Genomic DNA, 24,814 nt, shown 5'->3' with positions numbered 1-24,814 from the left:
ATCGATATATTTTAAAAGATCAACTATCGATATATTTTAAAAGCAACGCCATCTTAGGAACGAGACAGAAAACAGTATTTCTGCTCTCTCTTCTGCTGTTCTTCCTTGACAAGATGTATCATTAAAATAAACATTAACAATGAACAAATATCCATTAACAGAAAGTCAAAAGACATTCCTCTGGGTTAGTTGTACATGTGTTGGCATGTATGTAGCTTACAGATATTGGAAGAAACGTAAACTCAAGACGATAAATGAAAGATTCGGAGAAATATCTAAGGTTAGGATTCGTGACTCGATTCAAAATTGCTTCAAACACGTAGATTTGATATAATACGAATAATATCTTTCACAATTTTCTCTATATAAGAATATGTAAAAAATAAATCCTAATATATATTGTACTTTCATTTTAGCTTTTAAGTAAACCTCAAAAAAGAGTAGTCTTATTGGGATTAAAAGGTGCTGGAAAGACTTTGTTAGTGAATCAAATGACTGTTTCAAATAACAATGACTTTAGTTATACCATGCCACCACAGCCTACTAAAGGTTCTCTTATTACCAGATTAAAAAATGATTTATGTTATTATAATATATGGGAAGGTATGTATGTACAATTGAGTAATAATTTATACATTTTCAATAACCTCAGTTGATAAATGAAAATATTTAATTATTAATTATGGACTTGTATTCACAATAGAAATATATAATTATTTGTTACTAGTTGGTGGCATTGATACATTGGACGATGTGATAACATATTGGACTATGTTTTCATATGATGTTGATCTCATGGTATTTGTAATAGATTCTAATGATACAGATAAGTTATCTGTCATAGCCTCATCACTTAAACAATTTATAAATAATCCACAACTGAGTAAAACACCAATTTTAATAGTTGCTAATAAACAAGTAATTATCATATCTTCATTTGGCACCATAAGATCTCAGAAAATCGAGAATATTGAAAATTACTTTAGGTTACCATCAAATAAATATTGCTTTTTTGTGATTTTCAGGATTGCCCCAATGCCTTAAAGCCAGAACAAGTTGAACAAGCTTTAGATTTATTGAGTCTCTCACACAAGCACAAGATAGAACTAATTGGATGCCAAACTGAACCATTGCCTTGTCTGTCAGAAGGAGAGACTAATTACAAGTGGTGCCATAGTTCCGTAGTTCTGGTTATGAAAAAGATGTTTTCCATGGCTATATCTTGAAATAATATCTCAAAAGGTAGGCAGGTTATGTTAAATGTTACATAAAAAAATTAGGAAATAGATTTTATAAAATAGAAGCATAATAAATTAATTTTTACTATATGGTCATTATTAGCATAATAAATTTTTATTTCTTCATATTAAAGTGTTGTTTTTGTAATGTATATATAGCTGCTATTTAAAATTTAGACAATTAGTACGGATAAGATAGTAGGATGTATTCAGTTAATTTTCTTGTATATAAAAAGTTAGTAACTTAAGTTTTATACATAAATAATAATTACACATCAATAAAAGTCCCTAACATTCTATACTGTTATCTTGAAGATATTTATCGTATTGTTTTGGAATTCCTTTAAACATTTTGATCTTGGCACGTATTTGTTTCCAAGTTAATTGATAGTGATTTTTCTTATCTCTTGACATTGCCTGTATAAAAGAAAATTAAAACAATATAAATAATTTGCTACTCAAAGATATTCAAACTTACTATAACTTTACCTTATAATCTTCGTCATATTTTTGTATCAAGTAAGTAAGGAACTGTGCTTGTCCTTTTGGTAGGTTTAAAAGACGTTGTCTAGGTGCTTTTGCTTCAGCTTCCAATGCTTCTGCTACATAATTTTTAGCCGGAATCACGTCCATAGCTTCATCTTCCTCATCTGACATGTTCTCATCTGCTACAACTTTTCTCTTAGCATTCTCCAACATTTCCTGCTTTACATTAGGAATTTGTATCGCTTCATTCGCATCATATGCCAAGCCCATTTCTTTCAAGTTGGTGCGTACAGATTTCGTAACTTCCCATGCTTTCTTCACTTGTTCGCTAATAACATTAATTAACACAAATAACATTAAGTAATAGATTAAAACGTTTATGTTTTATAGGCAGACATGTGTATGAGGTTAGGGGACACTCACCACGGAATAGTAGGTACTTTTTGCAACTTATTCCGTAACCTTTTACGATTTACATTTACACGATACTTCTTCCTACGTTTTAACTTTCTAACTCCTGCCATTTTGTTTGTTATTTATTATATATACTATGCACGTACGTATATCGACAGCAACAAACCAATACACGTGCTCCTGCTATGGAGATAACTTGAAAACCGGGCATCCGACGCGCCATCTGACAAAGCGCGTATAAACTACGTTTGTTTAGTCAATTGAATATTATGAAGGCCGATAAATTGTAGTGCGAACCTCGACTAAAATCAGTTTTTCAACCTAACTAAAAAACTAAAAGAATTCTGGTTCTGGAAGATTTCAACACAAGAAGTCAAACGAAAATGTGCAGCGAGTTTATCTTTAAATAGATTCAGCTTGCTTGGATATTGACTCCTGAGTTGCGGTCGCAATCGCCAGGATCGCAAGTGCTTCTAGATCTGATATAAAAACTAATCGTAACTAATTGAAACTAACAGAAACTCATTTTTCTAATCAATTGCGATGATAGACTATCCGATCTAAACGAATATGGAAATTCTGATTATATCCTTTCTTCAAATTAAATTAAATGTTAATCACCTCTTGAAATTTACAATTACTATGTCAGACAGACATTTGCGACGAGAGGAAATATCTGTATAAATCCTTTTGCATTAATTACATTTAATTTGATGGAACCAGAAAGAACGATGTTGGTATCTAATATATTTCACTCGCGTCTGGAGTTATAGGCTGCGTTCCGAAATTCACTGCCAGTACTGAAAATATATAGTTTGTGTCACGTATATTATAGATTTTCAATACTGACAGTGAATATCTCGACATATGAAAGCGCCGAGGTTGGTCTTGCGAGAAAATCAAATCGTGGATCTTACGTATTCAATAGGAAATTAGATCACGCATTGGCAATTTCGTCATCATGACCGTTTCAAAGTTACAGAAAAAGAAACCGGTCGCCCGTGAAAGCGACCCATGTTCAATCAGATTTGTGCGACGCGTATGAAGTGATATGTACATTTCGATCATCCATTGTATGCAAATTCTCTCTGATTTCAACTTGAAACTCAAGAGCGCGCGCTGTCAAACAACCGGGACGATTTAAAGCGTTTTCCCTTGGTTATTGTGCCGTATCTTTTGTGCCTGTTGAATCGTGCGCACACATGACTTTCGATCCGCATGTTTTAAATTAACGTTGCGCTCATTCACGTAATAAACGCGCGTCGACTTATGAAGGGGATTCAGTCGGACGTTGCGAAACTTTCCGAGAATATTCCTTTCTCGAATTTCTTCCAGGAAGACGTTGACGTTGCACGAAAAACTCGCGATCCGAATGAACCACATTTCTGTGAAGTTTACAAAATTCAAAAGGCTCATGAGGACGAAGCGACGGGAAGACCATCAAGAAGACCATCATTGCTTGAGGACAATGAGGAACTTGGAGTACGAACGATTGCTTTTCGAATTACTTTCGAACTGCTCATTGGCTGCGAATCAATTTCGATTTATTCGCTCGTATCTAGTACAGTAAGACTATTTATCCTACTAAATCGTGATGTGTTCTCACAAAAATTTACATCATATTGGTACAAAAGTGTATGTATATATGTATGTATGTATGTATGTATGTATGTATGCATGTATGTATGTATTCCAAGATACGTAACTTATAATTCGCTCAAGTGTTCGTGTTTGTTTCCAGAGCGCGGTGTACGTGTAAGGAGGGGGAGTATGCGGTATATATAAATATAAATATCGCTCTAAATATATATTATATACACGGCTACGTAGTGAAAGAGGAGGGGAGAAATGTTGCGCGTGCTAGCGGAGGCGATATGGTAACGTCGAAGAGCTCAGGAGACCGAACACGAGACACCTGTTCCCGATCGTCCCGGATTCACCAAAGTCTGGTCGTCGCGTTCATCTACCAAGCGTAGCTGGTGCCGAAGCCGCTGAAAGTGGCGTGCACCACCGGCGCGGCCGTCTCGTACGAGTAAGGGGCGGCGTACGCCTTCGTGACTACGGGGGCGGCATGAGCGGCGTACGTGAGGGCGGCCGGTGCAGCGGCGATCGCGGTCTTAGCGAGGACCGGGGCGGCGGTGTAGGTCTTGGCGATGAGGGGAGCCGCGGCAGGTGCGACCGCGTAGGCGGCTTTGGCGACCAAGGGGGCGGCCGGCGTGGCGTAGGTGGTGTAGGCAGCCTTGGCTACCAAGGGGGCGGCGTAGGTCTTGGCTACGAGCGGGCTGCTGTAACTATAGGCAGCGGGTGCGGCATAAGTGGCTGTGGTCTTGGCGAGGAGCGGCGTCGTCGCGGCGTATCCGTATGCGGCTGGTGCGTAAGCGGTCTTGGCGATTAACGGTGCGGGGTGGGCGGCGTACGTCAAGGCCGGTGCGGGGTGGGCGGCGTATGTCAAGGCCGGTGCGGGGTGAGCGGCGTACGTCAAGGCCGGTGCGGGGTGAGCGGCGTACGTCAAGGCCGGAGCGGGATAAGCGGCCTTGGCGATAACGGGCTGAGCGACGTACGCGCTCTTGGTCAAAGCTGGCGCGGCGTAGCCGATGGCGTGCTCCAGCAGGGCGTCGTTGCTCACGTGGCTGTTGCTCACGCGGACCGACGAGTGCGCGGAGTCCTCGGCCCTGCTGTACGTGGACACGACGTTTTGGCCGGCGTAACCCTTCTGGGTGGACTCTTGGCTGTAGCCGATGCTGTTGTGGTCGGCCGACAGCGTGCCGATGTCGTAAGCCGCCGGCCCGCCGGCGCTCGCCACCGCCACGAAGGCCGCGAGGACTATGAACTGGAGGAAAAGAAATATCGTCAGCGCGCTCGATCGAACACGAGGACTTGTATTGTTATTAGCGATCAGGCGACCTAGGCGGGTAACACGCAAGACGCCCTGAGATCATGGGACCTCTCGCTCCCTGAGATACTCTAGACACGTTTGGGATGATTCTCGGGTGTCTTACGCTACTTGCGAAAAATGAGAAATAAGTACTCGAAGATTCACGAGTACTTGGAAACGTCGACTCGATTTCTCAGGGAATTGGCCTTCTCTTAATCTGAGTCTGAGAACTTCCGCTGCGGTTTCCCGATACTCAACAAACTTCTTGTCCCCATTGTCTCGGCGTTATTTTAATTTGCACGCATGCGGAATGAGATACGATCGTCTGTGTGGTGCGGTGTGTGTGGCGATACACCGCCAATTCTTACCTTGAATGCCATTTCGCTCTCGTCTGAAGTGGAACAACTACTGGGTTCTGCCGATTTGCTGATCGTCGGCCACTATTTATACGCGGGTGAGCTTGTCCGGGGGTTCGATCGAATTTTGGGCACTACCTCCGCGTCCGAGGTGATTGGGCATGGTCAACGGGAGAGGGATATGTACATGGGACTTCTTTGTGGGAAATATCATTAAGAAAGGAGCATACGAGAGCACACGAGAGCAAAGAAGAGGTAAGATAAGTCGCCCGAGGGGGGGAACACGGGCGAATTCCGGGCGTGGCGGCCACGAAATTAAGATCGCGCATCTGGTACGGAGCGGCTCGCTAGAAAACATCGTCGGTGTGAGGGTGCGACATTTATAATTACTTTTCACTTTCGTTTCGCCCCCGGCGATGCCCGATTGCCCAACCTTGCGAGCCGATAACTTTAACAATGGAGGACAGCAAATGCAGTTGTAACAACTCCGGATGACGAGTGATGCTCATGCGGTAACGCAGGTGATCGATGTCGCTCAATCGTGAATGAACAAGAGAGAGAGAGAGAGAGAGAGAGAGAGAGAGAGAGAGAGAGAAAGAGAGAAGAGGAGATTAGACGATGCAAATCCCGCAATTCCGCAAGTTTCCTTTTACGTGCGCGATACCATTATACCGTCATAAACTCACCATATTTTGTAGAACTTGCCAAGGACATACTTTCTCCAAATTCTCGCACTGACATAAGCGATGTCATATGTGTAACAGCGGGGATACGTAATACTTGCTTACACGTAGGTGCTCCCGTTACGTTATTAGTTGCAAAACTTGGGCTTGTACATTCGTATATGGCGTATCGCAGCTTCTAAAAATGCAATCTTGCAAATAAATCCGCGGGGGATTCTTCCTTTTTAAATGCGTGTACGAAATCGCATCAGCGCGGATACACCCGCGGGGGGCCGAAGTAAACGAGCGCATGATAAACGAGTCAATAACGGATAGGAAGATGAATGATCGCGATATCGAGCCCAATGTCTCGTTTGTAGATTACATTAAACGAGATTTCAACACGACATCGAAGTTATAATTATTAAGTCGAGAAGCGATACTTCAATGCACCGGCGATCATTGCGTTGCGCTGAACTTTGTAATTACTCCAAATGCGCTCGCGCAGTTAAATCGCCGAGTGTTTCGCAAATGTTAAGTGTCCCAATTTGCGTTTACAAATTTCATCTGAAACCGGAATCGGATGACCTGAGGGGTAAATGTTTGGTCTTGACCGATTAAAGTGAGCGAAAAAGCAATGAAAAAGAGAGAGGCGTTTCAGCGAGTGCGAGACGCGCTTCGACGCGATTGTCCACGTTCTAATTATCGAAAATGATTAGAATTCATAGAACGCGCATTCGCCGAGAGACACATCGACGTGGTCCTTTGTCGTAAAGTTGGTCACCACTGCGCTTTTAGGTGCTGATGCTAGGTCACGGACGGGCGTATCCTTCACACAAGCCGTTGAATTTTTTCCTTTGTAAAAGTACGTCTGATGCGGGGTACCGGTTACGTACGCACGCATGTCCGTCTGTCTTTCCCGTCCGTGACCCAATATCACCCTAAACCCTTTATTTCACGATCGGCAAACACGACGTGTCGGGCGGTCTACCTTCGCAATTTTTACAAACACTCAAATAATGGCGTGTACGTCGCACGAGTCGGTTCAACATTCTGACTGTGTTGCACGTATTCCACGAGGCCAACATCGGCGGTAAAATATTTCTGAAAAATACAGCAACTAATGCCATGTAAGTGGGGACAAGTAAAATTGTCATTATTGTGTCGGAAGTTTGTTATTATTTAACAAATAATCATACCTTTATAAATCTCTATCCGTTCTTCCTAATTTATACTTATTTCATACAAGAAAATAATAACCTAGACAGCTAAATAATAATCCACGAATGCGAATAATTGATTATGTTCTTAATCGGAGATTGTAAATAATTTACCATGCATAAACTTCGGCTTTCAGAGTTATGCCCGACGATTTAGTAATATTATCATGCATTGATTTGCCAGTGAAATTATCTTCAATAGTTTCTTAACGGCCTGTATATATGTGTAAGTATTTAGTATAAAATAACGATAAACGCAATCAATTAAGCAATTGAAGTTGAACAATATTCATACAATATTATATTTACACACGTGTATAAAAATTTTACAAATATTACAAATAATACAAATTACAAATAATTACAAATAAAAATTGTCATTAGTGCAATTCCGTGATATGCGAAATGAAAATTAATTCTGAAGTAAAAAAAGAAAAGAAAAATAAAAGCCGACGAGGATGGGATTCGAACCCACGCGTGCAGAGCACATTGGATTAGCAGTCCAACGCCTTAACCACTCGGCCACCTCGTCACGTGTAAAGCTGCGTTCAAAATGTCAGTTATAAGTAACTACTTCGTCTTTTGTAAACAAAATCATTTATATGTAATTCTTATCTGGCTATATATAACTAATAAAAAAAGTATATAACTAACAAAAAATACAGTGAATAAAAAATATGTATACCTATTCTTTTAAAATATTATCGTTTCTATCATTAACAAGTGCAGTATAAATTTATCACGGCAACATACTTCTACATTATGCAAAATCATCTCTAAGTTTGTAAATATTTCTTTACTCAATGTATTCTGTTCTCCGAATTCGTTATCGTACAGTTGGCACAAACATGTTGCAAAGTCAAACATATCGTCAATATTGTGCCAATTTTGAACAAATTAGACACCTCAAAGACGCGTTAGTTTTCGCATAATGTTATTTAGCATCAATTGCCATTGCTACAAATCTGATAAGTTCACAAATAACAAAAAGCCGAGAAATCATTAATTCCTTATGAAATAATCTTTAGAAAAAAAAGTAGTTTATCATTTCATTGCGTTTCAAAAGAAACTACATACGAAGGAAACGTATATCTCTCCGGAGAAGACAACTGTAATTCTTCATATTGCGATTGTTATAATACTAGATACAAAGTGTTTACAGTTGCATTTTTTTTCATTTTCCTTCAATATTGGCTAACGGCGCCTATTAAGGCGAATTCTCAAACGCCATTTTACGATAAATTGAGATAATAGAAAAGAAAAAATAAGAATGAAATGTGGTACGAAGAACAGAAATTATGCGTATGTAGTCACAATAGACAAAAATTAAGCGTTGTTTCGCAGTGAAGAAAACTACATCCAACAGCCTCAAAGGCCAACAAAAGACTGTTTTTTTCATCTAATTTCACGCTTATAGATCTAACGATATCTCGAATATTGCATTTTGTCAACTATCGAATCCTAAAACGATGTGTAACTACACCGTCTACATACTTTATGACGAGAACGTGCAGAATACACGGTAACAACTTTAACCTCCATTATTTGTTTGAATTAGCGTCGACGATTATTCGTTAAAGTTTCTACACAAATTAAATTAGAAAAGTAGAACAAAAAAGAATAATAAAAGAAAATATGCTTCTCAGCTCCAAACAAGACAGACATCTGTGAAACAAAAGAAAATTCTGTATGTCAACGATCATTGTAGTAAATACAAAGTAGTAGTATACTTTTAACAAAAGTAAGTACAAAAAAATAACGTAAAATTTGTCGGTGAAGATACATATAATTCTAACGCATATTCTCGTCAACAGTAATGATTCAACGAACATTATCGAGTAAAACGATATATCTGACTCGTTTGTTAACCTGGTGCCGTACAAACAAGTTCTCTGATTCTACCACTACAAAGGACGGCGATGGTCCACCGAACACAAACGAATCACAGAACGAATCTTTTGCGAATGATTTCGAGACGACACCCACGGGTGAAGAGAATGTTGCTCGCCTATTAAAAGAATCCGCCACTTATAGTGATGCCAAAGATAAGAACTGGTCAACAAGTCCTTATCCTGCTGGTGTTCCACCTTCTGTTGAGGATGGAAATCTTGTGAAACCAAGTATCGATCCATTGGATACTTGCGTCATACTTTTTCCTGGACAGGGTACCCTCAAAGTTGGCTTGGTGAATAAGTATCTGCACTTTCCACAAGCAAAAGAATTATTTTACATAGCCAATGAGATTCTCAACTACAATCTGCTGGACTTATGTCTGAAAGGTCCCCAAAAGAAGCTGGATGAGACTCGTTTCAATCAGCCAGCTACAGTAGTGGCCTCATTAGCTGCACTAGAGCAACTGCGTGAAGAGAGACCCCGAGTATTTGAGACTTGCAAAGCTGTTGCTGGCTACAGTGTAGGAGAATTGACTTCCTTAATCTTCTCAGGTGTATTATCCTTTGAGGATGGTATCAGGTTGGTGTCTGTTAGAGGTACCGCTATGGAGTATGCATCTCATAAAACACCTCAAGGAATGATGTCAGTTTTTTGTACTCCAGAAGCTAAAGTACACGAGGCTTGCAGGGATGCGATAAAGTGGGCACGGGACATAGGTGTAGACAATCCAATTTGTCAGTGAGTACTTTGCATATATTTCTTTAAATCATTCCTATTATGCAAGAATATATATTTTGTAAAATTTACCTGTTTGAAATTTGATTTTTGTATAATTGATATATTTTTAAATTAGTTATTTCAGTATTATTAGTTATTTCATTCAAGAAACTAATTTCTCTTTTATAGGGTGGCAATTTATTTGTATACTCAGTCAAAGATATTGGCTGGACATAAGGAAACTCTCGAATATATAGAAAAGAATGCAAAAAAGTATGGGCTGATAAATTTGACCAAGTTGCCAGTGTCGGGAGCATTCCACACGAAACTGATGGAACCTGCGCTCAAGTCCTTTTGCAAAATGTTCAACACGTTGGAAATAGATGAGCCTCGGTGTCAAGTTTATTCAAATTACAAAGGACATATGTATGGCAATATACGATTAATTAGGAAGTATTTACCAAAACAAATAGTCTCACCCGTTAAATGGGAGCAGACTATTCAATGCATGTACAACAGACCTGCAGGAATGGCCTATCCACGAACGTTCGATGTAGGTTCAGGAGGAAGAATGAAAACGATTTTAAAACTGATTAACACGAAGGCACATGAGCAATGCATAGCCGTCTGATCTTCCATGTGTATATCTTTCGACGATACAGAAAAAAAGCGTTACATTTGATAATAGCATAATTTTGTATATATGCGATGAATTTTATTGTTATATTTAGCATGTGCGAAATAAAGACAATTGAATTTATATCAAGAGTAAGATTGTCTGTTTTTTCTTTTTTGAAGAACTTGAGCCAGTGCAATAAATTACAATGTAGAAAGATATATTTTCTTTCAATTTAACTTATTAAGGCTCGTCTACATTAGCTGTAAGAGTAAGGCTGTAAGGTTGCAAGACACGAAATGAAATATTTTCATTCGCTGACAGCTTACGTTACAGCCTTACAGCCTTACTCTTACAGCTATTGTAGACGAGCCTTTACAGTGTGTATTGGTTTTAAGGCTCGTCTACAATAGCTGTAAGAATAAGGCTGTAAGGCTGTAACGTAAGCTGTCAGCGAATGAAAATATTTCATCTCGTGTCTTGCAACCTTACAGCCTTATTCTTACAGCTAATGTAGACGAGCCTTAAAAGTTCTTCGAAAAAAGATAAATCTGTTTAACCGACATAATCCAACTTTGCTGTCCTTATGTTCGCGTGAGCGATACATTTAGACCTGACTTTTATATAACGTATTAGGGGATCAACCAATCAGAGAACCCGTTTCCATTTCTTCTCGTTCTGCAGATATTGTGTAAGCTCTGATTGGTTAATTTCCTTAAGCGTTATGTATAAGCACGAAGTTCTTGTCGCAAGAGGTCACTAAAGTCAATTTGGAATTTACTCTTGGCTACTGTAGACACTCTTGAATCTCGTTTTTCATCTTTACGGTTTAAAAACAATATATACATATATATATAATATATATATGTATATACACATCGCGGTGTAATAAGAAATTATGATCGAAGATTTGAACGATTTGGATAATTTAGTGGATATTTCTAGAAAAATGTTTAAAGAAGCATTGCTAACGTCGCCTAATTTTAAAAGTTATCCGCAATTTCTGCTGATAGACTATGGTAAGATGTAGAAATTATAATTTTTGTACTTTTGTACTCATCTACATATTATTTTTGTTACAGAATACAAAGCTCTTGTCGGTACTATTAACATGAGCAGTATGACATGGTCAGGTTCTATCAAGTATTACAATGATATTACAGACTTCGGTAGTAAAAATGCTACTATAACAAAAGACACATATGATGGCTGTGGAGATGCTGTTTTTCTAGCAGAAGATAAATTTGTAATCGTAGGGGATAGGGGTGCCATAGAAATTTTTAAGATAGCTCAATCCACAAATGAATTTGAGACACCAGAGTTTCAATCTTTGAATTATGCTTGTCACCACGATGATAGTGTTTATACAGTATCTGCATTTTCTGATAAAAAGAGTATAATCACAGGTGGCTTAGATTGCTGGTAAGTTATTTTCAAAGTGTTATAATTTCGTCATAAAAACAATATGTTATATTTGTTGCAGTATTAGGATCTGGGATGTGGATAGTTTTATTGCGACACAAACATATACTTTTGCACACACGGATAATGTCACTGCTACAGATGTAAAACCTATGTGTAATTATGTATTTGCATCTACTTCTTTTTCTGGTGATACATTAATTTGGGACATTAGACAATCTAAACCAGGACTTTGTATGTATCAGCAGATTTAACTTATAAGTTTTTTTTGTCTACTACAATTTCTAAAGTTTGCTCCAGATACACTACATTTTCTGATTTTTAGGCATCCTTGATAGGAAGGGAAAATATTATTCGGTATCTTGGAACCCTACTATGGACCAGTTTGTTGCTGTAGGTGGAGATGATGGTACAATTGCTTTAATGGATGTTAGACAACCGAATGAGCCATTATTTGAGCCTTTTTTACACAACAGTGGCTTGTGGAAAGTATTATTTAATCCAGATCCAATGAGGTATAGCTTCATTTATTAAGTAAACTATTCAATTTGAAAATAATACTTAATATCATAACATTTGTAACAATATATATTTTTTGCTTTCTAGGAAAGAACAGCTAGCTTGTTGCTTTGATAGCACATGTGTGAAAGTATTAGATGTCACTGATGATATGAATTTGATCATAGAGGATAATCAGCACACTGACTATGTACGAGGACTGGCATGGTATAAAGATAATTTATTCTCATGTGGTTGGGATGATAATGTAATTAAACGTGTGGTACCACTTAGCAGTGATAGATAATCCGAGTTAATAATATTAAAGTGATATATTGATTAAAATTACTTGATTCTATGACTTGACTATAATGAAATAGTTATATTTTTTTAATGAATTTAAAACAAATTATATCAATAAGTTTAGTATAAATTTTGATTAATTTCAAAATCTGATACCTCAGTAATCATTTTTTTAATATATTTAAGATTTTTGCGACTTTCTTTTGCATTTATTTGAGAAGAACCTATCATTCTTAGGAATATCATTAAACTACGTTTATGGTAATTAATGCTTTTTTATTACAAAAGACATACTTTAAGAGATATAAAGTGTTGTTATTGTAATAATATTGTACAACGATAACATAAGAAAATCACTTGAGGAGCCACCAGAACTTTTGTGAATTTTCGAAAGAATAATCGTGTAACATTTATGTAAGTAATTAAAACAAGTCTTTCTTTATTTTCTTTTTTTGATCCTACAATATGTGTACACATATTATGTATCGATTATCCAATAGGATAATGCAATTATAGGTTTACCAGATACTTTACTTACAAAATTACTTCAGTAAATTGTGTCAATGAGTTGTGATATAATGTCAATCAAGTAACAGATAAAAGCTTACGATTGCAAAACGTTCGAAGAAAACGATTTTTGATACAGCATACGATAAGAAAATCGTTCATTAAAATTATATTTAATTATAATATATTGGATCTATATGTATAGTGAAACGAGTGTACAGACTGATTCTTTGTACTAGCGTACAGAATAATGTAGATTTTTATGTACTTTGCGTCGTAACGTTACCACGTCCTTTGCTTTCTTGTATCGCATAACAATTGCGAGTTACTTCACATGATACATAACACTTATCTACATCGCAAATAAATCCTGAACATTTAAATTTTATAATAGTGCTGTAATCTGTAAGGCTGATCTGTAGGATAACTGCATAAATAATTTCTTGTAAGTACATTAATATCAAACTTGTTTATGAATATAACATACCATGTATAACGTGAAAGTTATCGGAAAAGATGGTAGAGTCACAAAAAAAGACGGCATATAATTGTACAGCATCTTCCTTTGCACTACTGATATCCCCATTGTATTATGCTGTATTGTATTATGCTGTATTGTATTATGCTATATTGTATTATGCTGTATTCGCACACGCGCACACATACGCCATTTAGGGATGGAACCTTTTTACCGGATGACACTGTGCCAATGTAACTTTGATTGAAAATATCCCGATATTCTGCTTGATATGAACGTTCTCCCTATTTCCGTTTAACTACCAGTGCCTCTGATTAAATTCGCGAATTACAAAAATCCTACAGCTATCATCATCTATATAAAAACTTGGAAAGGAGCACGCATGACTAACATTGATTGTTGTTTATCCAATATATAGGGAAAGCAAAGAATTGATATATCTAACATGATTGACACATTGAATTGCACATTGAGAGCTTCGTATCGTTCGGAAATGTCGGGTTACCAAACAATTTACATTTGTGGCACCAAGTAATAACGAATGCTCATGTCGATGAGAACACATGCTATATCCACATTCGCGTAGTTCTCATTTCGAGTACTGCTTCGCGTGTATGCTTTTTGTTCATTGTATTACAGAAATTATTAAAATTGTTATGTACAATTCTCTTTATATACTGAAGTATATCATTGCATTACGACTAATGCAACATGTAGCTCCCGGATCGACATTCATCATTCTTAATCACCTATGTAGCAGATTATTCGTAATAATTCTTATGTTATTTTGTTGTTTTTAACACATGTCTCATCCTTCTTCAGTTACCGATTATGCTTAATCCCATGTTTGAGCACTTAATTCAATTACAATCCGAACTCCTTCTCGTCGTCCTCCGGTCGTACGTCTCCGTACATCCAGATGTTACGATGATTATGCTTCGCGTCCTCTTCCGCCTTCTTGTATTCCTCAATCTGCAAATGAATTACGCGCACGTATGTACGACTGCGGCAACATAAATGATATATATCTTATCGGTAGATCGCTGCTCATAGATAGTTAAGTTTATTGTGATAATAATAAACGATGAAATAAAATACTGACTAATTTCGTGAGCCTCCTATCCCGATGCTTTTGAACATGCACAAATCCATCAGAAATCAATCCTTTCCCGATATCGTAGTTTGTGCTGACGTGTGCCAGCGTAACAGCAGTTACATTATTACTCAATTTGTATTCCACGTTCAAGAGTAGAATTTTGTCCAGTACGTCTTCCTTGAACGCCTCCACTGCCGCCCTCTTGTCGTCGGTCTGCAAGGATAATTATGTGTTACGTGAATTATGGATGTCTCAGGCAGTGTAAGGATTGTTATTACTTACGTCGCTCGGAAGTGTCACGCACGCGAGCGCGTATTCGTGGGCGTACGGCTTGTCGGTGGCGAAGCGCGCGGGCAGATCTGCGACCCGCGTAACATGGACGGTTTCCCTGTTACCGTAATCGATATAGAATACGCTAACATTGGTGCCGGAGACCTTCTCCGTCTTTACGCGATACCACTGATCGTCGCCCGTGAATTTCGCGACGGCCAGATCACCTCTGGTCGGCTTGTAAGCGCCAGGAAGTGGCGGATTGGTCGCTAGTTCTTGGCGCAGCTGCACCATCAAGTTCTCCAGCATGGTTCCTTGATCGACGCTCTGGGCGTAGAAGTGAAGATCGTCGGTAACTTCGGAGATCACAACCTTCTGATAGTCGATCTTACGCTCCTGCCCTTCTTTCTCGTCCAAGATCTTGTCGCTCTCCACTGGCGCCTCCACGCGGTTCTTCCAGATCTGTAACACGAAGTTACGCGTTGCAAATTAACGCCAAGTAACGCGCGCTGCTTGATTGAAAAAGGTAGCGTTTGTATTATATGTTACTTACATTGAGCATCTTCGTTTTCGCACGTTCCTCCGCGGCTTTGAGGGTCCTCGTGAGTTCGCCAGAGTCTGGGAAATTTACCACCTCGGCGAGACCTTCCTCGACCAGAGCGACGGACATGTTGACGTCGTTTACCGTCAACCAGCCGATGAAACCGCTCAATTTCGTCTCCGTATTCTCGATCTTGATCTCTACGTCTCGTTGGAAGCAGTGCTCCTTGGTGAAGGCCAGAGCTTTCTCGCCGTACTCGTCGGCTTTCACTACTCCGCCGCCGGGCAATGTTCTCTGACAACGCGGAGTCCTTATTCCAGCCAGCACGAATGTGATAACATAGTCCTCCTTCGGGAGGAAGAGCTTCAGACGCGAGCCGCTGGTTACAAATTCTACAACGGCTCTGATTCCTTGTGCACGCTTGAGAGAAGTCAAGAACGCCTTTGCCTTCGACGGATCGTTCGACAAATCCACTATTCTGTGAACCGGAATGTCCTTCTTCGCGTGCAGCCCATGTTGCGATTTCTCCGCTTTGCTCTCGGCTACTTGCAGAAGATTGTAATGAGAAGAGCGCTGATCGTCGTTCTGCCTGTACTTGATTACTCGCGCGAGACCCCGTGCGACTAACGCCTCCGCGATGTTTCTGCGTCGACGTGAAAATAGAATGAAGATTGAGTTTTATCGATTAGTGGCGTAAGTCGTCGGAAAATAGAAGACTTCGCGGAGAGATTAGGATACTTACGTTTTACCGCAAGTGACCGTGCAGCATAGTTTCTCCGGGAAATTGTCCCTGGCCGGCTGTGTATAATCGACCACTACTTTCACGTTCTTCCTGATGAATTTCTCGCGCAAGAACTCTCGCGCTTCTAACATCCACGGTATATCGTAGAGAGGTCTGAAGTCCTTTGGCCGAGCAGTATTGTTGCTGTCCTCGGTGTTCTTCTTTTCGCGAGAGGGCGGCCGAATACTACTCAGAAATACCTTCTTGTTTTCTCCATTATGCGTTCGGATAATGAGCGCGTCTGCGTTGATGATCTCGACGACAGTGCCGGTGAATTCGACCTGCGGGCCGGACGGTTTGTAGTCTTTCCACAGGCGCAAACGCGCCTCCTTCGCGGCTTTTTCAGCCAGGTACAGTTTCTCAGCGCCGGACCTGCTATTGCTAATTGACCAATCTTGACATTTGGCGAAACCTTCACTCAGCAGGATCTCGGCGATGTTTCCTGACATGAGAAATAAAATTTACTCATGTGCAATGCACTCGATATAAATTTCAAACATGTGATGTGTCACTCAATAAACAATAATATTCAACTATCAGACTTATTTGATGATATCGACTTACCCTTGGGATGAATAATGCTGCCGATAAAGTTGTTATTGTTGACCGACTCCAGCACTATCTCGACGTCCCTGTGCAAGAGTCGTGATTCCACAAAATATCTCGCTTCGTCCGCATAAGGATCGCCAACGGAATTCTCACGGCGTCCATTTGGCCAGCCTGGGCAGCGAACACCCGAGATCATGAGTGTTATGTTATAAAAATCAGGTAAGAGGAAAGCCTTGACGGTAGAACCATCGAAGACAAACTCGATTACAGCTTTAATCGGTTTCTTGCCAAACTTTTCAACCAATTTTCGAGGATCGTCAACAGTCCACTTAATGTCCCTTATGTGTTCAGAAGCTGGTGAATCGGTCCACTTCCCTTTTTTCGCAGCTTTTGCCATATTCTCCAATTCGATTAACCGAGTCTGCTCTGCAGTGGGATTACGGTTGTCTTTTTTTACCGTTACCAAACCTTCAGACACTAAAGTCTCAATCACGTTCTCACCATTTCTATCTGCAAGATAACGATAAATGTTAAGTATGTAAAGTATATTCAGTGGGAAATTTCTTGACGAGCGACAAGTACCTTTTCCCAGCCACACAGTGCCGTATGTCCTAGCTGTGTTAACAGATTTCTCGATGGCGAAAGTGACATCTTGTCCAATGAGTTTTCTGCGTAAAAATTCTCTGGCTTCCCATGCGTACGGTTCATCTTTGGTCTCATCAGTACTGCAGGTATACATATAAATTATTTCATATTGAATATATTTTAACACAACTGTGAATTATTTACAAAGCTAGATGGACATTCCCTTTGTAGATATTGAAACTTTTTAAATAATAAAAAAAGAAGTTTGTAAGTGACATATTGTGTATTACGACATAACAATATTATAATTTAACAAAATATATGATATAATAACATAGAATTAACATAGAATTTATGCTTTTCACAGTACTTAAATATTGCGCTTACGCATACCTATCGTTTCCTTTCCAACGTTCCAATTTTGGAGCAGTGATATTGCATAAAGTGACTGTTATCTCAGGTGGAGGACCTCCCATGGGCTGTCCGCGAATGACAACAGTGTCTCCAGATGTCACCTTTAAAATAAGAATGTTGCATCATGTAAGGATCATATAGCGTATTTAACAATATCCAATGCCATGCGCTACCTTAAATCAAGATATTTATTACGCAATCACTGATACTTTTCATACAACTTTCCGCCAAGTTCTAGAGAGTTCAAAAAGTAATCAATGAATGGATACTGCAAATACGAGATTAGCTACAGATAAAATCGCGAAAAATATCTATATTTTCGTCGACCTAATGAAAGTGCAGCGCAACGTTTCGCGAACACACGGTGGATCGTCGCAGTGACGATATCGCAGTTTCTAACCATATGTTCTCCAGCCTGCTCCCTGCCAGCTGGGTGAGCAACAAGAAGTCAACATCGAATCGACACACGGTGTTAATTAAACGGCGCCCACGGTAAACGCCGATAAAGCGTGCGTTCTGCGACCGAGTCGCGCAATTTTTGCCGTAATTCACACGGCGCCAGGTGCTTACCTGTTTCACCACTCCATTTCTCAATTTCACTGGTGCCTGAGGTGCGTTCATGGTGCTCGTGGCACGAGACTCGTTCGTGAATCAGCAAACGGATGATTCGCGGTTACGTTTATGCGCGCGCCCGTTGTACTACGATCTACGCGCGTCCGCGGGTCCGTTTGTGTCCGCGCTTGGAGTCGGTTGAATTAGAAATTCCTCGTGGTGCGTATATCAATCGCGTGACGAAACTCAGGAGTAAGTTGACATGTTGGTCGTATGCGGTACACGACGGGAGAGAGGCACCGCACGCACGCACGCTTTCCACGTATCGGTGGAGTGGCCGGCACGAGCGCGATCTACACAGAGAACATCGTCCGAAATTCGTTTGATTTGGTGGTGATGTGGCAACACGCGACACGACGCCGCGCGCCACGGTGTCGCACTCTATGCGCTCCGGTTTCGGCCTGGTGACGCGCGCACAAGAAGGGATGTACAAAAACGAAGTGCGGAGGGTGTCAAAGATCCGCGCGTCTTTTTTACGTTGTTGTATTTCTTCGAATGTATCGGAATATTATTTCGCCCTTTGTCATACACATTTATGTTGCCTCTCCATTGAGATGCAAATTTACATTAGTTTCGTACGAGACCAAGAAGTGTAGAAATGTAAGCAAAAGCAGCAGCCGCAATCTGTTCTCTCAGCTGCGTATCCTGTACTTAAATTGCAATAGGTTTATATGGCTTTAAAAAGAACGAAAGTAGTAAATTGTATGAAGTAGCCTGTTAGCCTTCGTGATCGTTGGTTTTGAACTTTGTAGTCTTCGTAACAGCGAAGCTACGTATTATTTTTCTTTTTTTTGATGGTCAGTTGTAGCGAAAAATTAGATAGTCCGTCCAACAACTTTACCAATTAAGGTATTTTAAGGAAGAAAAAATGAACTGCATAAAGTCCAGTGAATATAACTGCAGTGAATAGATTTGCATGTAATGCTCGTTCCAACTACATTTTTCTGATTCTCATCCTTTTCATTCGAAAGGTACATCGAGGTAATTACGAAAATGATTTTACGCGTTAAAATGCAATTAGTGTCGCTTATCTCTCACAAATATTCATTCTAAAAGAATGTAAATTATTTTGGAAAAGTAGGTCAAGAAAGAGTGCGCCATTAAATATTTAATCTTTATTGATCCACTCATCATCTTAAATTACTCGCTATATATTTTATGTAAAATAGTACGGATTTTCTTATGGATCAAGAATTAACTAAAAGATCGAAATAGAAAAATAAAAAACGGAGTTCAATAAAAAAAAGATAAGTGAAAGCTACATAAACCAACCTTAGAACAATAATATTAATATTTTTGTTCTGAATATACTTTCTCGCTTAAATTTGAATCTATTTCATTATCATCGATCGCATTTAATTGATATTTGCTTTGGAACTTTATTTATCAACACGGCATATGAATTCGTAACGGTACTTTATTGCGCATAAAATTATGCCCATCACATGGAGGCGAGAATTATTTTATGAGAATTATTTTATCTAGAAATGGAATGATGAAACATGAAAGATTAAATTCGCAAAAGTATAAAAAACTATAACGGTCGTGCTGGGTGCAGGATGAATTTGAGTGCAAGTATATGTGAGAAAATGCATGTTTGGTAGAGAATTAAAGAGCGGCGATTTTCGGAGACTCTCGAAGGTGCATTATATTGACGTATAAACTACTCGCACATTCACAATATAACTATAGAAATCGCGTTAATAATCGTTAATAACTTTTATCTCTAGAAGTAAGCACAACATGTCATCCTGCATGGGCACATACAAGAAAATGAAGAAACCCAGACAATATTCACAATTCTAACTATAGAATTAAAAACGCAGAGGACCAAACGAGCAGAAATTAATTAAATACAGTCTCTTTCTGTTTATATCGTCTACAAAGTCTTTGGATTGGATAGAAGTCTTATTACGTTTCATATTCTATGAAAATCGCCGCTCTTTAATTCTCTACCAACATGCATTTTCTCACATATACTTGTACTCAAATTCATCCTGCACCCAGCGCGACCGTTATAGTTTTTTATACTTTAAAAAAAAAAACTATAACAGTCGCGCTGGGTGCAGGATGAATTTGAGTACAAGTATATGTGAGAAAATGCATGTTGGTAGAGAATTAAAGAGCGGCGATTTTCATAGAATATGAAACGTAATAAGACTTCTATCCAATCCAAAGACTTTGTAGACGATATAAACAGAAAGAGACTGTATTTAATTAATTTCTGCTCGTTTGGTCCTCTGCGTTTTTAATTCTATAGTTAGAATTGTGAATATTGTCTGGGTTTCTTCATTTTCTTGTATGTGCCCATGCAGGATGACATGTTGTGCTTACTTCTAGAGATAAAAGTTATTAACGATTATTAACGTGATTTCTATAGTTATATTGTGAATGTGCGAGTAGTTTATACGTCAATATAATGCACCTTCGAGAGTCTCTGAAAATCGCCGCTCTTTAATTCTCTACCAAACATGCATTTTCTCACATATACTTGCACTCAAATTCATCCTGCATCCAGCACGACCGTTATAGTTTTTTATACTTTTGCGAATTTAATCTTTCATGTTTCATCATTCCATTTCTAGATAAAATAATTCTCATAAAATAATTCTCGCCTCCATGTGATGGTCATAATTTTATGCGCAATAAAGTACCGTTACGAATTCATATGTCGTGTTGATAAATAAAGTTCCAAAGCAAATATCAATTAAATGCGATCGATGATAATGAAATAGATTCAAATTTAAGCGAGAAAGTCTTGTATATTCAGAACAAAAATATTAATATTATCGTTCTAAGGTTGGTTTATGTAGCTTTCACTAATCTTTTTTTTTATTGAACTCCGTTTTTTATTTCTCTATTTCGATCTTTTAGTTAATTCTTGATCCATAAGAAAATCCGTTGGATAGAAGTCTTATTACGTTTCATAGAATATGAAACGTAATAAGGCTTCTATCCAACCCTAAGACTTTGTTTAATCTACTTCTTCCATCCTCGACGCCTCTTCAGAATCACCTTCCAGTGGTGGCACTTCCGTGTCCATTTTTTCGTCCTCGGTGCTCGGTACGTCGTCGTCATCGAAGCCCAGGCCGAGCTTGATCATTCTGTATATTCTAGAGGCGTGCACCTGCGGATCCTCGAGCGCGAATCCGGACGAGAGCAAGGCGGTCTCGAACAGCAGCATGACCAAGTCCTTGACAGACTTGTCGTGTTTGTCTGCCTCCGCCTTTTGTCGCAGGTTCTCCATGATAGGATGGTCTGGGTTGATTTCCAGGTGCTTCTTTGCTGCCATATAACCCATAGTGGAGGTATCGCGAAGCGCCTGCGCCTTCATGATCCTCTCCATGTTGGCTGTCCAGCCGTACTGTGAGGTAACGATGCAGCAAGGTGAGTCAACCAATCTGTTGGACACTACCACCTTCTCAACCTTCTTGTCGAGGATGTCTTTCATGACTTTGCAGAGATTCTCAAACTTGGCTTTGTCCTCCTCTCGCTTCTTCTTCTCGTCCTCATCCTCAGGGAGTTCCAAACCCTCCTTTGTGACAGATACCAGCTGTTTACCGTCGAATTCCTTCAGCTGCTGTACGACGTACTCATCGATCGGTTCGGTCATGTATACGACCTCGAAACCACGCTTCTTGACACGTTCAACGAACGAGCTGTTGGCTACCTGCTCCCTGCTCTCGCCAGTAATATAGTAAATGTGTTTCTGATTCTCCTTCATCCTACCGACATAGTCCTTGAGTGAGCACATTTCATCGCCAGATGCAGAAGTGTGATAACGCAACAGCTCCGACAGCTTCTTCCTGTTTTGGCTGTCTTCATGGATGCCGAGCTTCAGATTCTTGCTGAATTGTTCGTAGCACTTCTTGTAGTTCTCCTTGTCCTCTGACAGCTCTTCGAAAAGTTCCAAACATTTCTTTACAAGATTCTTCCTGATGACCTTCAAGATCTTATTTTGTTGTAGCATCTCGCGAGAAATATTTAACGGCAAATCCTCGCTATCAACAACACCTTTGATGAAGTTCAGATACTCTGGGATCAAATCCTCGCAATTGTCCATAATGAAGACACGTCGCACGTACAGTTTAATGTTGTTCTTCCTCTTCTTATTCTCGAACAAATCGAAAGGAGCGCGACGAGGAATGAAGAGGAGTGCTCTGAATTCCAATTGACCTTCCACTGAAAAGTGCTTCACTGCCAAATGATCTTCCCAATCATTGGTTAAGCTCTTATAGAATTCGCCGTATTCCTCTTGGGTAATGTCATCTGGATTTCTTGTCCAGATCGGCTTGGTCTTATTCAATTCCTCATCCTCAGTATATTTTTCTTTAATCGTCTTCTTCTTCTTTTTCTTTTCATCTTTGGGTTTGTCCTCGTCCTCATCCTCACCAACATCCTCAATCTTGGGCTTTTCATCTTCAGTCTCGGCCTCCTTCGCCGGCTCTTCTTCCTCCTCATCCTCGCTTAATTCCTTATCGCGCTCTTTCTCGACAACAAGCTTGATGGGATAACCAATGAATTGCGAATGTTTTTTGACTATCTCCTTGATCTTTGACTCTTCCAGATATTCAGTTTGATCCTCTTTGATGTGAAGGATAATCTTAGTGCCTCGTCCAATCGGTTCACCATTATCGGGACGTACTGTGAATGAACCACCAGCAGAGGACTCCCAGAGATACTGCTCATCGTCATTGTGCTTCGAGATTACGATGACTTTATCCGCAACAAGATACGCTGAGTAGAAACCAACACCAAACTGCCCAATCATGGAAATATCGGCACCAGCCTGCAGAGCCTCCATGAATGCCTTTGTACCAGATTTTGCAATGGTACCCAGGTTGTTCACTAAGTCAGCCTTGGTCATGCCAATGCCACTGTACAGAGAAAATTCAAATTAATTATAAATGTTACATTAATACATATTGATATATAACTTCTAGGATAAATTAACACTTACGAATCAAGAATAGTTAGAGTGCGATCATTCTTGTTTGGGACAATCTTGATGAACAATTCTTTACATGTATCTAGTTTGGCTGGGTCCGTAAGAGATTCATATCTGATCTTGTCCAACGCCTAAACAGATAAAAACATGATGATTATAATAATGATTATTTTTAATGTAGATAACTCATTAGTTGATTTTTTGTTAATATATCAATTAAAATATTAAATATCAATTTTATATATTGATACATATTTAAGAATACGAAACAAGTAAGATATGCTTAGATATATAAACTTAAAAATGGAAGCTGTTAGAAACATAAAATTTCAATACAAGTAAATAATGCTTAGTAAGCAACACACACATAATAGAAAATATACAAAATTGAAAAAATATTTTCTGGATAAAGCAATCAAATTACAATCCACATAGAAAGTTAGTAATGAACAATGACATATAAGAAAGATATGTGAAATAGTAATAAAATCCTACTTTCATCAATTAATTTTAAGGAACATTTAGCAAATGAATATATAGATGCTATGTGCGTACACACATGAATACTTAATTTAACGAAATAAAATATAAAATCACAGCAATCCAACTATATTACTCTAAAAAAGCAACGTGTGAAAAGCAACGGCCATGATAGAAACGAGCATGATAAATTTTCAACTTTCATTGATAATATGAAAATTTACTCACATCAGACGCATTGGAGATTAACTCTCGGATGAAGATTTCCTTGTTGGAATAAAAAGTGTTGATGATCAAACTCATCAACTGAGCGATTTCGGCCTGGAAGGCGAAGGTCTCTACCTCTCCGGCATCAGCCATATTTACGTCTTCAGGCATTTTCTTCACGATGTATTATCTCTTGTATCTAACAAAGACACAAATAAACACAATTGTCAAGTCTAACGCCGAATTTGCAATTTATTTCGAAATTCCTTGATGAGTTCAAGGAATATCACTGTGAGATGCAAAGCCGAACCGTTTCGCGCGCTCTCAATCTGACAATTAACACGAACGAGGCGCAACGATCGCTTTTATACCTCGCTAAAGGTTCTAGAAGCTTCTCGAACGGAAGCTCATCCGGCTTCTAGAACATTCTATCAAAATCATTTCTCGAAACAGATTAACGAGTCGCAGATTAGTCCACGACGTTAATTTCGTTACTGTAAAATCTCGCGCGTTAAGTAATGACGCGAGTCGCACTCTTAATTAGCGAAAATACTTGTCTGCTCGTATCGATTATTTGCTTCACGCGTGTCTGCAACGTAGTCACCGGAAGTCGCGACATTTTCTACGAATCTAGAATCATCGCGAT

At 39.1% G+C, this 24,814-nt stretch overlaps 7 protein-coding genes and 1 non-coding gene across 12 annotated transcripts; 3 read left to right on the top strand and 5 right to left on the bottom strand.

The window, feature by feature from the left end:
* The first annotated feature begins 63 nt into the window (after positions 1 to 63).
* LOC105191936 (ADP-ribosylation factor 6) lies at positions 64 to 3,587 on the top strand. Of its 5 annotated transcripts, none has more exons than XR_003113987.1 (6): positions 64 to 280; positions 417 to 603; positions 728 to 798; positions 1,026 to 1,242; positions 2,115 to 2,156; positions 3,474 to 3,578. XR_003113987.1 is itself a non-coding variant. In XM_011155725.2 (5 exons), the coding sequence occupies exons 1-4, from the start codon at positions 140 to 142 to the stop codon at positions 1,224 to 1,226; spliced, it is 720 nt and encodes a 239-aa protein (XP_011154027.1). In that variant the 5' UTR covers positions 67 to 139; the 3' UTR covers positions 1,227 to 1,242; positions 3,474 to 3,587. The 5 variants fall into 5 exon arrangements, 2 of the variants coding, with proteins under 2 accessions (XP_011154027.1, XP_011154026.1); XR_003113986.1 differs by having other exon boundaries at positions 67 to 184; positions 728 to 918; XR_850490.2 differs by having other exon boundaries at positions 67 to 280; positions 728 to 918.
* LOC105191935 (nucleolar protein 16) lies at positions 1,361 to 2,419 on the bottom strand. The gene is made up of 3 exons (XM_011155723.3): positions 2,148 to 2,419; positions 1,728 to 2,052; positions 1,361 to 1,655 (listed from the first exon to the last, which is right to left on the bottom strand). Exons 1-3 carry the CDS (start codon positions 2,246 to 2,248, stop codon positions 1,527 to 1,529), a joined length of 555 nt encoding a protein of 184 aa, XP_011154025.1. The 5' UTR covers positions 2,249 to 2,419; the 3' UTR covers positions 1,361 to 1,526.
* Positions 3,588 to 4,101: 514 nt separating the features above from the next.
* LOC105191937 (pupal cuticle protein G1A) lies at positions 4,102 to 5,437 on the bottom strand. Its single transcript, XM_011155727.3, has 2 exons — positions 5,382 to 5,437; positions 4,102 to 4,968 (listed from the first exon to the last, which is right to left on the bottom strand). Exons 1-2 carry the CDS (start codon positions 5,391 to 5,393, stop codon positions 4,102 to 4,104), a joined length of 879 nt encoding a protein of 292 aa, XP_011154029.2. The 5' UTR covers positions 5,394 to 5,437.
* A 2,264-nt stretch (positions 5,438 to 7,701) lies between these two features.
* On the bottom strand, positions 7,702 to 7,783 carry TRNAS-GCU (transfer RNA serine (anticodon GCU)). Its single transcript has one exon. It is a non-coding gene; the product is annotated as a tRNA-Ser (tRNA).
* An 813-nt stretch (positions 7,784 to 8,596) lies between these two features.
* Positions 8,597 to 10,621, top strand: beg (malonyl-CoA-acyl carrier protein transacylase beg). Its single transcript, XM_011155729.3, has 4 exons — positions 8,597 to 8,773; positions 8,898 to 8,992; positions 9,066 to 9,882; positions 10,051 to 10,621. The coding sequence occupies exons 3-4, from the start codon at positions 9,068 to 9,070 to the stop codon at positions 10,490 to 10,492; spliced, it is 1,257 nt and encodes a 418-aa protein (XP_011154031.1). The 5' UTR covers positions 8,597 to 8,773; positions 8,898 to 8,992; positions 9,066 to 9,067; the 3' UTR covers positions 10,493 to 10,621.
* A 728-nt stretch (positions 10,622 to 11,349) lies between these two features.
* On the top strand, positions 11,350 to 12,745 carry LOC105191939 (methylosome protein 50). The gene is made up of 5 exons (XM_011155730.3): positions 11,350 to 11,496; positions 11,560 to 11,899; positions 11,961 to 12,133; positions 12,225 to 12,414; positions 12,506 to 12,745. Exons 1-5 carry the CDS (start codon positions 11,376 to 11,378, stop codon positions 12,702 to 12,704), a joined length of 1,023 nt encoding a protein of 340 aa, XP_011154032.1. The 5' UTR covers positions 11,350 to 11,375; the 3' UTR covers positions 12,705 to 12,745.
* A 725-nt stretch (positions 12,746 to 13,470) lies between these two features.
* Tudor-SN (staphylococcal nuclease domain-containing protein 1) lies at positions 13,471 to 18,860 on the bottom strand. Its single transcript, XM_011155731.3, has 9 exons — positions 18,492 to 18,860; positions 17,901 to 18,022; positions 17,505 to 17,647; positions 16,938 to 17,432; positions 16,335 to 16,815; positions 15,605 to 16,235; positions 15,064 to 15,513; positions 14,788 to 14,994; positions 13,471 to 14,657 (listed from the first exon to the last, which is right to left on the bottom strand). Exons 1-9 carry the CDS (start codon positions 18,540 to 18,542, stop codon positions 14,550 to 14,552), a joined length of 2,688 nt encoding a protein of 895 aa, XP_011154033.1. The 5' UTR covers positions 18,543 to 18,860; the 3' UTR covers positions 13,471 to 14,549.
* A 1,072-nt stretch (positions 18,861 to 19,932) lies between these two features.
* Hsp90 (heat shock protein 90) lies at positions 19,933 to 24,512 on the bottom strand. The gene is made up of 3 exons (XM_011155732.2): positions 24,190 to 24,512; positions 23,494 to 23,612; positions 19,933 to 23,410 (listed from the first exon to the last, which is right to left on the bottom strand). Exons 1-3 carry the CDS (start codon positions 24,337 to 24,339, stop codon positions 21,508 to 21,510), a joined length of 2,172 nt encoding a protein of 723 aa, XP_011154034.1. The 5' UTR covers positions 24,340 to 24,512; the 3' UTR covers positions 19,933 to 21,507.
* Positions 24,513 to 24,814: the final 302 nt, after the last annotated feature.

Source organism: Harpegnathos saltator, unplaced genomic scaffold (assembly GCF_003227715.2).
Source record: "Harpegnathos saltator strain DR-91 unplaced genomic scaffold, Hsal_v8.6 scaffold71, whole genome shotgun sequence".
NCBI lineage: Eukaryota > Metazoa > Arthropoda > Insecta > Hymenoptera > Formicidae > Harpegnathos > Harpegnathos saltator.
This window is presented reverse-complemented; position numbering and strand designations above follow the sequence as displayed.